Below are 12,500 nucleotides of genomic sequence, written 5' to 3'. Positions count from 1 at the left end.
CATCTCCTCCCTCCCTCTGTGTCCTTCCTTCCCTCCCTCCCTCCTTCCTCCCCTTCTCTCCTTCCTTCCATCCCTATCTTGCCTCTCCATCTCTCTCCTCCCTCCCTCTCCTTCTCTCCTTCCTTCCTTCCTTCCTTCCTTCCTTCCTTCCTTCCTTCCATCCATCCTTCCTCCCTCCATCCTCCCTCCCCTTCTCCCCTTCCTCCCTCTCTCCCTCCCTTCCCCCATAACTAGCTTTCAGTTTCTAGGCAGGAAATCAGAGATATCCAGAGCCTGTCTGGTGTTCTAGTTAAGGCGCCAAGGTACAAACTAGGAGACTGAGAGTTCTAGTCCCACCTGAGGCTCAAAATTCACCAGGTGGCTCGGAGTCAGTCTCTCCCCCCTCTCCCTCCCTCCAGCTCTCTCCTTCTCTCTCTCTTTTTCCCCCTCTCTCCCTCTCCGCCTCGCCCTCATTTCCTCCCTCTCTCTCTCCCTCCTCCTCCCCCTCTCTCTTCCTTTTCCTCCCTCTCTCTCCCTCTCCCCTTCCTCCATCTCTTTCCATCTCCCTCTGTCTCTCTTTCCCTCTCTCCCTCCCTCAGTCTCCTCCTCCCTCTCCCCCCTCTCTCCCTTTTCCTCCCCCCCTCTCTCTCCCTCTCCCCCCTCTCTCCCTCTCCCCTTCCTCCATCTCTTTCCATCTCCCTCTGTCTCTCTTTCCCTCTCTCCCTCCCTCAGTCTCCTCCTCCCTCTCCCCCCTCTCTCCCTTTTCCTCCCCCCTCTCTCTCCCTCTCCCCCCTCTCTCCCTCTCCCCTTCCTCCATCTCTTTCCATCTCCCTCTGTCTCTCTTTCCCTCTCTCGGTCCCTCAGTCTCCCCCCTCCCTTTCCCCCCTCTCTCCTTTTTCCTCCCCCCCTCTCTCCCTCTCCTTCTCCCTCTCTCTTCCTTTTCCTCCCTCTCTCTTTCCCATTGATCTCCAATCTGTAAACTGGATCACCCAGGACTGAAGGGAGAAGGAGGCAGGAGAGCGAGATCAACACCACAGACGGCCAATTAAACAGCCACAATGTCATCTTCTACCCGTTTCGTCCTTTTGAAAAATGCTGAATTTTCACGAAGGTTGTAAGAGCTGCCCAGAGGCGAAGTCAGCGAGTCTTTTATTCTGGCTCCTGAGAGGGGATTCAGAATATCTGTCGGCCTACGGATTTGTCAAAGTTCTCGAGGGTGTCATGGAAACAAGGTGCGAGGGTGTATATTTTGAACAAACCGCTGTTAGATAGGCGTGAGCCGATGTCCCCGCTTGCGGCTTAATAACAACACAAACGTAATCCAACAATTCCCCCCCCCCCCGTTGTGTCCCCGTGATGCTGGCCATCGTCTCATCTCCGACGGGGGCGTGGGGGGGAAGGGGAGTGAAATAATCTCAATAACACAAAGGCGCTAAAAACGGACCGATTCGGTTTTTATTTATTACTAGACGACTAGAGTTGCCCGGGGATTTATTTACAGGGGGAAATGTCCGGATCAAATGTAATTTCTACTGTTGGATTTCCCCCCCCTTACCAGAGTGGAATAAAGTGAAGCCGTTATCATGGTAACTCCACTGCACTGTACAGTAGAAGCTGTTTTAAGGCACAACAGGCTGCATCTTAACAGAACACACACAAGCAAGGGGTTTTAGGGGTGTCTCGGCTATTGAATGAGCTGGTCTTGTAGAACTCATAAAACGGGGGGATTGCAAGGACAGATTTACAAATCCCTGCATTGTCTTCGTCCCCCTCCTCAAACTAGCCACAAATCACGGCCATCCTCTAACCAATTCTATACTCTCTCTCTCTCTCTCTCTCTCTCTCTCTCTCTCTCTCTCTCTCTCTCTCTCTCTCTCCTATCTCACTTCCTCCTTCCCTCTCCCCCTTTCTCCCTCCCTCTCTTTCCCTCCTTCCCTCCATCTCTCTCTTTTCCCCCTCACTCCTTCCCTCCTTCTCCCCTCTCTTTCCCCCTCTCTCCTTCCCTCCCTCTCCCCCACTCCCTCTCTCTTTCCCTTTCCCTCTCTCTCTCCTTCCCTCCCTCTCCCCCTTCCCTCCCTCCCTCTCCCTCTCTCAGAAAGAAACTCTCCCTCTTTCTCCTTCCCTGCCTCTCTCCCCCTCTCTCTTTCCCTCTCTCTTTCTCTCCCTCTCCCTCTCCCTCTCTCTCTTTCCCTGTCTCTCCTTCCCTCCCTCTCCCCCTCTGTTCCTCCCCCTCTCTCTTCCCCCTCTCCTTTCCTGCCTCTCTTCCATCTCTCTTTCTCTCCCTTCCACTCCTCTCCCCCTCCCTCTCCCTCCCTCCTCTCTCTCTCCTTCTCTTTCTCTCCCCCCCCCCCCGCCCTCTCCATTTCTTCAACCCCGTGCTCACAAGCAAACTATTCTTGGGTCTCCCTTCTCCATTTGTTTTGAGTGGAGGAGATGATAAAATGCCAGTTCAGAGGCCGGCATTCGTGGGTGCCTCTCCGAAACGCAAAGAAAAACACCGACTTCCTATTTCTGCTTGTGAATCGGAGCGGTTTCTATTTTGAGAGGAAAGGCACTTGCCCGAATTACAGATGAATTATTACCCCTTATGGAAATAACAGGAGAAATATGGCAGGGATATTCTCGGTTGGGTCTTTTCGGCTGGCCGGCTGCAGGCTCCACCCTTCCCCAATCCCAATTCCTTATATACCCATGTTTTCAACCTCATTCCTAGCATAGCTTTGGCAACGTTGGGTTGGGAAGTGACCTCATGGCCCAGCTTTGGGAGACAGGATCAGGAGGGAAGCTGTATCTTCTCCTTGGAGCATTTTGGGCCGTGCTTTAAGATGTCCTAGCTAGAGGAGACGGCAGGCGTCTCTGCTTATCCCTCAGCGGTTCAAAGCGATGCAGCAAGGTGGTTTTACGCTCCTTCTCTGATGGGGTAAACCTCCTGGCTTTAGAATAGAATTATAGAGTTGGAAGGGACCTTGGAGGTCTTCTAGTCCAACCCCCTGCTCATGCAGGAAGCCTTACACCATTTGAAGGATGTTAAGAAAGAGCTTGCTACTCATGTAAATAACAGAGTTGGAAGGGACCTTGGAGGTCTTCTAGTCCAACCCCCTGCTCAAGCAGGAAGCCCTATACCATTTCAGACAAATGGATATCCAACATCTTCTTAAAGACTTCCAGTGTTGGGGCATTCACAACTTCTGGAGGCAAATTCTGTTCCACTGATTCATTGTTCTAACTGTCAGGAAGTTTCTCCTCAGTTCTAAGTTGCTTCTCTCCTTGATTAGTTTCCACCCATTGCTTCTTGTTCTACTCTCAGGTGCTTTGGAGAATAGCTTGACCCCCTTTTCTTTGGGGCAGCCCCTGAGATATTGGAAGACTGCTATCATGTCTCCCCTGGTCCTTCTTTTCATTAAACTAGACATTCCCAGTTCCTGCAACCGTTCTTCGTATGTTTTAGCCTCCAGTCCCCTAATCCTCTTTGTTGCTCTTCTCTGCACTCTTTCTAGAGTCTCCACATCTTTTCTACATCGTGGCGACCAGAACTGAATGCAGTGTCCCAAGTGTGGCCTTACCAAGGCATTATAAAGTGGTATGAACCCTTCACGTGATCTTGATTCTCTCCCTCTGTTGATGCAGCCTAGAACTGTGTTGGCTTTTTTGGCAGCTGCTGCACACTATAGGTTTTGGGCCAATATTTCTCTCCAGGATTCCGTATTCCATTCGGGGTCTTTGTTAGCCAAATAAACAAGGCACGTAGGATTTATCCAGCGCCCTGATCTTCCTCCACGTGGATCTGCTGTGAGTTGGGGTGGGTTCGATTTTCAAAAGTCCCCCAGGGCTGCTGAGGGAACACACAGGGTGATTTATTTGGGGGGGGGGGTTCCGTGACTTGGACATAGTGGCGAGTAAGGGAGTTAACAGTCTCAGGGGAAAGAGGGGGGGGAAAGACTTCGGAGAAATGTAATCCCATCACGTAGGAGGCTGGGGGAGTTGTGTTTGCTGTTTGATTTTGGGAGTGGGAGGGGAGGATGCTGTTTGGATGGAGGTCATTTTTTAAAAAAAATTGGCAAAGAAAAGAAAAGTTTCAGATGGTGGAAGTTGGACGGTTCCAAAATGAATCGGTGCAGTTCGCACCTAGAATAGAATAGAATAGAATTATGAATATAGAATAGGAATAGAATAGAATGGAATGGAATGGAAGAGGAAGAAGAGTAGAATAGAATAGGAATAGAATGGAATGGAATAAGGAATAGAGAATAAAATAGAGAATAATACAATATAGAATAGAATAGAATAGAATAGAATAGAATAGAATAGAATAGAATGGAATGGAATGGAATGGAATAGAATGGAATGGAAGAGGAAGAAGAGTAGAATAGAATAGGAATAGAATGGAATGGAATAAGGAATAGAGAATAAAATAGAGAATAATACAATGTAGAATAGAATAGAATAGAATAGAATAGAATAGAATGGAATGGAATGGAATGGAATGGAATGGAATAGAATAGAATAGAATGGAATGGAAGAGGAAGAAGAGTAGAATAGAATAGGAATAGAATGGAATGGAATAAGGAATAGAGAATAAAATAGAGAATAATACAATATAGAATAGAATAGAATAGAATAGAATAGAATAGAATAGAATGGAATGGAATGGAATGGAAGAGGAAGAGGAAGAAGAATTGAATAGAATAGGAATAGGAATAGAATAGAATAGAGAATGCAATGTAGAATAGAATAGAGAATAATACAATTTAGAATAGAATAAGGAATAGAGAATAGAGAATAATACAATGTAGAATAGAAGAGGAAGAGGAAGAGTATTTGGGATGGGATGGGATGGAATAGAATAGAATAGACTAAGAAATAGAGAATAGAATAGAGAATAATACAATGTAAAATAGAATAGAAGAGGAAGAGTAATTGGGATGGGATGGGATGGAATAGACTAAGAAACAGAGAATAGAATAGAGAATAATACAATGTAGAATAGAAACGGAAAAGGAATAGAATAGAACAGGAATAGGAATTGGGATGGGATGGAATGGAATAGAATAGAATAAGGAATAGAAAATAGAATACAATAGAATAGAGAATAATACAATGTAGAATAGAATAGAAGATGAAGAGGAATAGAAGAGAAGAGGAATAAGAATTTGGATGGAATGGAATAGAATAGAATAGAATAAGGAATAGAGAATAGAATAGAGAATAATACAATGTAGAATAGAAGAGGAAGAGGAATAGAATAGAACAGAATAGGAACTGGGATGGGATCAGATGGAATGGAATGGAATAGAATAGAATAGAATAAGAAATAGAGAATAGAATAGAGAATAATGCAATGTAGAATAGAAGCGAAAGAGGAATAGAATAGAGCAGGAATAGGAATTGGGATGGAATGGGATGGGATGGAATGGAGTAGAATAGAATAAGGAATAGAAAATATAATACAATAGATTAGAGAATAATACAATGTAGAATAGAACAGAAGAGGAAGAGGAATAGAAGAGAAGAGAAGAGAAGAGAAGAGAAGAGAAGAGAAGAGAAGAGAAGAGAAGAGGAATAAGAATTGGGATGGAATGGAATAGAATAGAATAGAGAATAGAGAATAGAGAATAGAGAATAGAGAATAGAGAATAGAGAATAGAGAATAGAGAATAGAGAATAGAGAATAGAATAGAGAATAATACAATGTAGAATAGAAGAGGAAGAGGAATAGAACAGAATAGGAATTGGGATGGGATGGGATGGGATGTAATAGAATAGAATAGAATAAGGAATAGAGAATAAAATAGAGAATAATGCAATGTAGAATAGAAGAGGAAGAGGAATAGAACAGAATAGGAATTGGTATGGGATCAGATGGAATGGAATGGAATAGAATAGAATAGAATAAGAAATAGAGAATAGAATAGAGAATAATGCAATGTAGAACGGAACAGAACAGAACAGAAAACATGGTATGGTATGGAATAGCTTTTATTTGGCCAAGTGTTATTGGACACACAAGGAATTTGCCTCCGGTGCAGAAGCTCTCAGTGTACATACAAGCAACAAGTGTTAAATCAAGTTCCTAATCATAAATTACCATCGTCATAAATCATAAGATCCAACGTTCAGCGACCGTCACAGGGTAACTAAATGAGCAATGCACCCCAATCATCATAGGAGGCTCCATAAAAGCTCTCTACATCAATCACAAGAGGCAAACAGCCGAGCGATGCTCGTAAGAAGCTAAGGGAAGACGTACTAGGACAGATGGGAAGGATAAATGGCCACATAGCCTCAATAGACAGCTTGACATCCCGGGGCGTAAGACAGTATTTGGGGAATTACCGTATTTTTCCGGAGTATAAGACGCACCTTTTTCCCTCAAAAAAGAGGCTGAAAATCTGGGTATGTCAATCTTATGCACGGAATTTTTTGCCTGCCGAAACTCTGCCCCCTTCGCCAAAACGGCCGTGCATAGCCTTTAGGAGGCTTCCAGAGTGCTCCTGGGGGCTGGGGAGGGCAGAAACGAACAAAAACGGCCTGATTTTTGCTCCATTTTGCCCCCCCCCCAGGCCCCAAGGAGCACTCTATAAACTTTCTAAAGGCTATCCATGATCTTTTTTTTGGGGAAAAAAAAAGCCTGTATTCGCAAAAAACGGGCAGTTTTGGGGAGGTTTGCAGAGTGCAATCCCCCCCCCCCTTTTAAATTGCCTCTTCAAAACCTTGGTGCGTCTTACATTCTGAAAAATACGGTAGTTGTTTAGCAGAGTGATGGCGGATGGGGGGGGAACTGTTTTCTCAACCGTGAGAACCTCAGTTGTGTTTCAGTGTATACAGAGAGAGGCGAAATCATCTGAAACAATCGCCCAAAATGAAATCAACCACCTTCTCCCCCCCCCCCTTTTTTTAATCCAAACTAAAAGCAACATCGAAGGAGATGGAGACTGCTTTGAATTCTGCCCATAATAGGAAGACAACACAAATTCAATGGTATTCGACTTAATTGTCTCTCCCCCGAATTGCAGAGCTCCCACCCCCATAAAGGGGGATCTATGCCACACTCAAAACATTCCGAGGAAGTGGAAGTGGCCTTCCTGGACTCAGCGGGAAGCTGTTGTCTGTCGCTGACATAAACAGCAGGGACGCGTCAAGAGAGGAAGAGCTCAAATCCCGACTAGAGAAAGAGGAGGAATAATGGATGGAAGACACCCGAGCGCTGCTCTTCAAAGCCGTGCGAGTTTGCCTGGCAGGACTGGAAAAGGTAACCGAGGCCACAAAGGTGATATAAATACAGCCATGGCTGTGAGCTGTCGGATAAGGACAATTAGGAGGAGGAGGAGGTGGAGGATAGGAGAAGAAAGGGAGGAGGAGGAGGGGAGGAAGAGGAGGGGAGGAAAAGGAGGAGGAGGGGAAGAGGAGAGGAGAAGGAGAAGGGGAGGAGAAGGAGAGGAAGAGGAGGAGGGGAAAGGGAGGAGGAGGAGAGGAGAAGAAGAGAAGAAGGAGAATGGAAGAGGAGGAGAGGAAAAGTAGGAGGTGTGGGGAAGAGGGTAGGAGAAGAAGAGGAGAAGGAGAATGGGAGGAGAAGGAAGAGGAGAAGGGGAAGGAGAAGAGAAGGAGAATGGAAGAGGAGAGGAAGAGGAGGGGAAAAGGAGGAGGAGGGGAAGAGGATAGGAGAAGAAAAGGAGAAGGGGAATGAGAGGAGAAGGAAGAGAGGAGAAGGAGAAGGGGAGAAGAAGAGAAAAAGGAGAATGGAAGAGGGGGAGAGGAAAAGTGGGAGGAGGGGAAGAGGATAGGAGAAGAAAAGGAGAAGGGGAATGAGAGGAGAAGGAGGAGAGGAGAAGGAAAAGGGGAGGAGAAGGAGGGGAGGAGAATGGGAGGAGGAAGAGGAGAGGAGAAGGAGAATGGAAGAGGAGGAGAGGAAGAGGAGAAGGAGCAGGAGGAGGAGGAGGATATTAACACAGTATTATTGGGCTCCAAGTAAATTCAATACATTCTTCAGGTATGCTGTAATGGTCTGTGGGAGTAGCCTTGGGGGAAGGAGGAAGAGCTGGGGAATAGACATCTATCATGAAAAAGGCATCTCAAGGAGGAGGAAGAGGAGGAGAGGAGAAGGGGAGGGGAAGGAGAGAAGAAGGAGCAGGAGGAGGAGGAGGAGGAGGAGGAAGAGGATGATATTAACGCAGTAGTGGAAATCGCGGGTGACCATTCAAGGAACTTCTGTCGCACGAGTGAAATCGCAGCCACCACCACAAAAGACGCACCATCGCACATGGCACAGCCAGGAAACGTGGCACTGACACAACTCCTCCTTCTATCGTTTCGGTCCCTCCAAACCAGTGATGGTATTTGGCAGGTTCGGACCGGTTCGCCCGAACCGGTTGCAAAAATCGCGGGTGGCCCCGCCCACCCACCCCGCCTCCACGGCATCCCATTTAGGCGCTTTTTTTTAGCACAGAAGGATGAGCGCAAGCATGGACGCACGCTCACATTTGCGAAGCGGTGGGGAAGGTAAGCGAATGCCGCCCCCGCCCCAAACTCTTCCCTCAAGATCGGTTACGATGACCTTTGCGCTCCTCCCCCCCCTCCCCGGGAGAGGAGAGGAGAGAAAGTTCTTACCTCCCATCCAAAATCCGTCTCCTTCAACGTGGTCCTGGGGAAAGTCACGTAGGGGCCGAATCGCTCTCCGGCTTCCAGCTTCTTTTTGGTCCAGATACCCAATCCTGCTCCGGGAACGGAGGATTCCCTCAATTCGAAGTCGGACGGGATGGGAATGTCGTCGGGAATGTAGACGGGGGCCTCGTACGGAGAGCCCTCTTTGGGGTGGAAGTCCTCGCCCGCGGGGAAAGGGGAGGGCGGCCCAATGGGAATGGGAGACATGATGCTCCCGTCTTCCGTCTCCTCCTCCCCGCTTTCGCCGGCCAGGAGGTCTGCCTCGGTTTCGTACATGTTGTTCACGATTTCGTGGTCACCTTGGGAAGAAAAAGAAAAAGAAATAAATGACAAAGGCCTCCTTGAGGTTCTTCACCGTCATCCGTGGTCAGGGAATCACAGGTTTGTAAGAAGAGGACCTCCAGAGCCATCTACTCCAGCGGGTGTCAAACTCAATTTTATGTCAGGGTTGTGTTTGATTTTGGTGGCCAGTTCGACGTCACTCTCTCTCTCTCTCTCCCTCCATCTTTCCTTTCCTCCCACCTTCGCTCCCTCTGTCCCTTGCTTCCTTCCTTCCTCTCCGCCTTTCCCTTTCTCTCTTCCCTCCCTCTGTCGTTTTCCCTCTCTCCCTCTATATCCTTCCCTCCCTCCCTCCCTCCGTTCCTTCCTCCCTTTTCTTCTTTTTCCTTCCCTCTTCCTTCTCCTTCCCTCTCCTCCTTCCTTCTTTTTCCTTCCTTGCTCTCTTCCCATCTTCCCTTCTTTTTTCTTTCTCTTTCCTCTTTCCCTTTCTCCTTTTCCTGTCTCTTTTTCCTTCCTTGCTCTTTTCCCATCTTCCCTTCTTTTTTCTTTCTCTTTCCTCTTTCCCTTTCTCCTTTTCCTGTCTCTTTTTCCTTCCTTGCTCTTTTCCCATCTTCCCTTCTTTTTTTCTTTCTCTTTCCTCTTTCCCTTTCTCCTTTTCCTGTCTCTTTTTCCTTCCTTGCTCTTTTCCCATCTTCCCTTCTTTTTTTCTTTCTCTTTCCTCTTTCCCTTTCCCCTTTTCCTGTCTCTTTCTGCATGCTCAAATGCAAAAAGGGGAAACATTTAACCTTTTGATTTGTTTTTAGTTTATTTTGATAGCCCTCTGTCAGCAAAAACTGGTGTTGGGGCTTTGCTGCAGTCGTAAGTTGAGGACTAGTATACGGTGGGCTTGAGTCCCACCAGAATGCCATTGGTTTGACTGTCATGCTGATCCTGGCTGGCCAAGAAGGAAAATTGTGGCCTTCCTGGACAATTGTGCCTGTTTTCTCTTTTTAAACCAGCTGGCCCAAAGTTTGGATCTGGGTTGTTAAGAATAGGTTGTTAAGAAGAACAGATCACCCTTCAAGTTCAACACAACCAGTTTTTCCTCGAATGCCCCAATGCAACTCACGCAACTCTCCCTCTGTGCCCGTCACACAAAATCACAAAACACGCTTAAAGGGGGCTGACTCGGTTCACAAAGCATCGTCCCAATTTGGAGGATGGAAACGGGGTTTTTATACACGGGTTTCAGAGGAGAGAGAGAGATAAAGAGAGAGAAGGAGGGAGAGAAGGAGGGAAAGAGAAAGATAGAGAGAGAGACAGAGAAAGAGGGAGAGAAGGAGGGAAAGAGAGAGAGAGAGGGAGAAAGAGGGAGAGAGGGAGAGAGAGGGAGAGGGAGGGAAAGACGGAGAAGGAAGAGAGGAGAGGGGAAGAGAGAGGGGGAGAGACAGAAGGGAGGGAGGGAGGAAGAAAGATAGAGAGAAGGACAGAAAGAGAGAAAGAAAGAGAAACTTTTGAAATGATACACACATGCATAGGAGAGAGAGGGGGGAGAGAGGGAAAGAGAGAGGGGAAGAAAGGGAGAGAGAAATAGGAAGAGAGATAGAGAGGGGGAGAGAGAAAGGGAGAGAAAGGGAGATTGGGGGAGAGGGAAAGAGAGAGGGGAAGAAAGGGAGAGAGAAATAGGAAGAGAGATAGAGAGGGGGAGAGAGAAAGGGAGAGAAAGGGAGATTGGGGGAGAGGGAGGGAGAAAGAAGGAAAGAAAAGGAGGGAGGGAGAGCGAGACAAAGAAAGAGGGGGAGAGAGTGGGGAGAGAGGGAGAGACATAGAGAAAGAGCGACAGAGAAAGACAAGAGAGAGGGCGGGAGAGAGAGGGAGAGAGATAGTGAAAGAGTAAGAGAGAGAGAAAGAAAGGAGAGAGGGAGAGAGAAAGAGAAGAAATGCAACCATAACCCATTTGCAAAACAGAGCGAAAGAGGGGATTTTTACCCTCCTTTCTCCGTTCAGCGGCCAAAGCAACCTTCCCCACTTCCATTCCCCCCCCCCTTTCCTTTAAAGTCACGTAGCTCTAAAACACTTATTTAATTTAGGAGCATTCAGAGGGATAATTATTAGGTTAGAAGTGGGCGGAAGGTATCTGGGCCTTTACTTCCACCGATGGGCGCCTGGTGTTGGGTGTGTGTGTGTGTGTCACAAAAGCCCCTTCTTTCAGGTGCTGGTGGCATTTGGGGAGCAGATTGGAGGGAGAAAACCCACCCAGGAGGGGGAAATCTCTCTCTCTCTCTCTCTCCATGTATAGAAATGGGACGGAGGCAAAACAAAGGGGAAATCGCAAGGGGCGAAGAATTAGCCAAATTAGCCCAAGTTGGTGACCGCATCGAGTTAGCGGCAATTTGCGTCTGCCCCCTGTCAGTTGTGGCAGGGCCACAGGAGTCAGGAATGTCCAGCCTCCAACGGGACTGTTGGGTTGACATTGGGCCTTTATTGTGAGGTGTGTGTGTGTGTGTGGTTTTTCTTTTTTTTAAGTGCACACCCATGCAGAGCCGGGCTAAAGAGCTTTAATCTCCCCCCCCCCCAAAAAAAGTCAGCCTCGGAACAATTAGGAAATTAGCGTGATTCTTTTTAGCGGGCTGGAAATGGCTGAATGGCAAAGAAAAGTCATTTTGTGCGGGAGCTTTGGTTACTACCCCCTTTCTGCATTTTGGGGGGGGGGGAGAACTTATATTTGAAAAAAAAGAATGGAGAAGAGGAGGAGGAAGAGGAAGGGAAAAGGCGGAGGAAGAAGAGGAGAGAGGGAAGAGGAGGATGAAGAGGAAGGGAAGAGGAGGATGAAGAGGAAAGGAAGAAGAGGGGAAGAGCAGGTGGGGAGGGGAAGGAAGAGGAAGAGGAAGGGAAGAGGAAGAAAAGGAAGAAGAGGAGGAAGAAGAGGGGAAGTTGAGGAGGTGGAAGAGGAAGGAAAGTGGAGGAGGAAGAAAAGGAAGAGGAGCAGGAAGAAGAGGGGGGAGGAGGTGGAGGAAGAGGAAAGGAAGAGGGGGTGGAGGAAGGGAAGAGGAGAGGGAGGAAGAGGAGGAGAGGAGGGGGCAGGAAAAGGGGGAGGAGGAGGAGATGAAGAAGAGGAGGAGGAAGAGGAAGGGAAAAGGCAGACGAAGAAGAGGAGAGGGGGAAGAGGAAGGGAAGAGGAGGATGAAGAGGAAAGGAAGAAGAGGGGAAGAGCAGGTGGGGAGGGGAAGGAAGAGGAAGGGAAGAAGAGAAGGAAGAGAAGAGGAAGAGGAAGAAAAGGAAGGGGAGCAGGAAGAAGAGGGGAAGAGGAGGTGGAGGTACGGGAAGAGGAGGAAGAGGAAAGGAAGAGGGGGAGGAAGAAGAAGAGCGGAAGTGGAGGAGGAGGGGGAAGAAGAGAAAGGGAGAGGAGGAAGAGGAAAGGGAGTGGAGAGGAGGAGGAGGAAGTCGCTGTTCATCCGAGCACTTGCTTGTCGGGGAGGGGAGAAGGGGGGGAGAGGAGAAGAAAGAGAGAAGGGAGGGAGGGAGGGAGGGAGGGAGGGAGAATTCTGCTTACACAAACATTCCCCCCAGAAACAGGCTTTTCAGACGCATTAGACGCCATAATC

At 47.9% G+C, this 12,500-nt stretch overlaps 1 protein-coding gene across 5 annotated transcripts in view; it reads right to left on the bottom strand.

Moving 5' to 3' along the window:
• PRDM16 (PR/SET domain 16) overlaps positions 1–12,500 on the bottom strand; it is a 342,912-nt gene that overhangs the window by 183,012 nt on the left and 147,400 nt on the right. For all 5 annotated transcript variants that reach the window (XM_081954899.1, XM_081954903.1, XM_081954902.1 and 2 more), the window contains exon 2: positions 8,584–8,936. In XM_081954899.1, the coding sequence (XP_081811025.1) occupies positions 8,584–8,936 (353 nt within the window). The remainder of the gene's footprint in view (positions 1–8,583; positions 8,937–12,500) is intronic.

This window comes from Natrix helvetica, assembly GCF_964273705.1.
Source record: "Natrix helvetica genome assembly, chromosome: 5".
Taxonomy (NCBI): domain Eukaryota; kingdom Metazoa; phylum Chordata; class Lepidosauria; order Squamata; family Natricidae; genus Natrix; species Natrix helvetica.
Note: the sequence above shows the minus strand (reverse complement) of the source record. Positions and strands in the feature narration are given on the sequence as shown.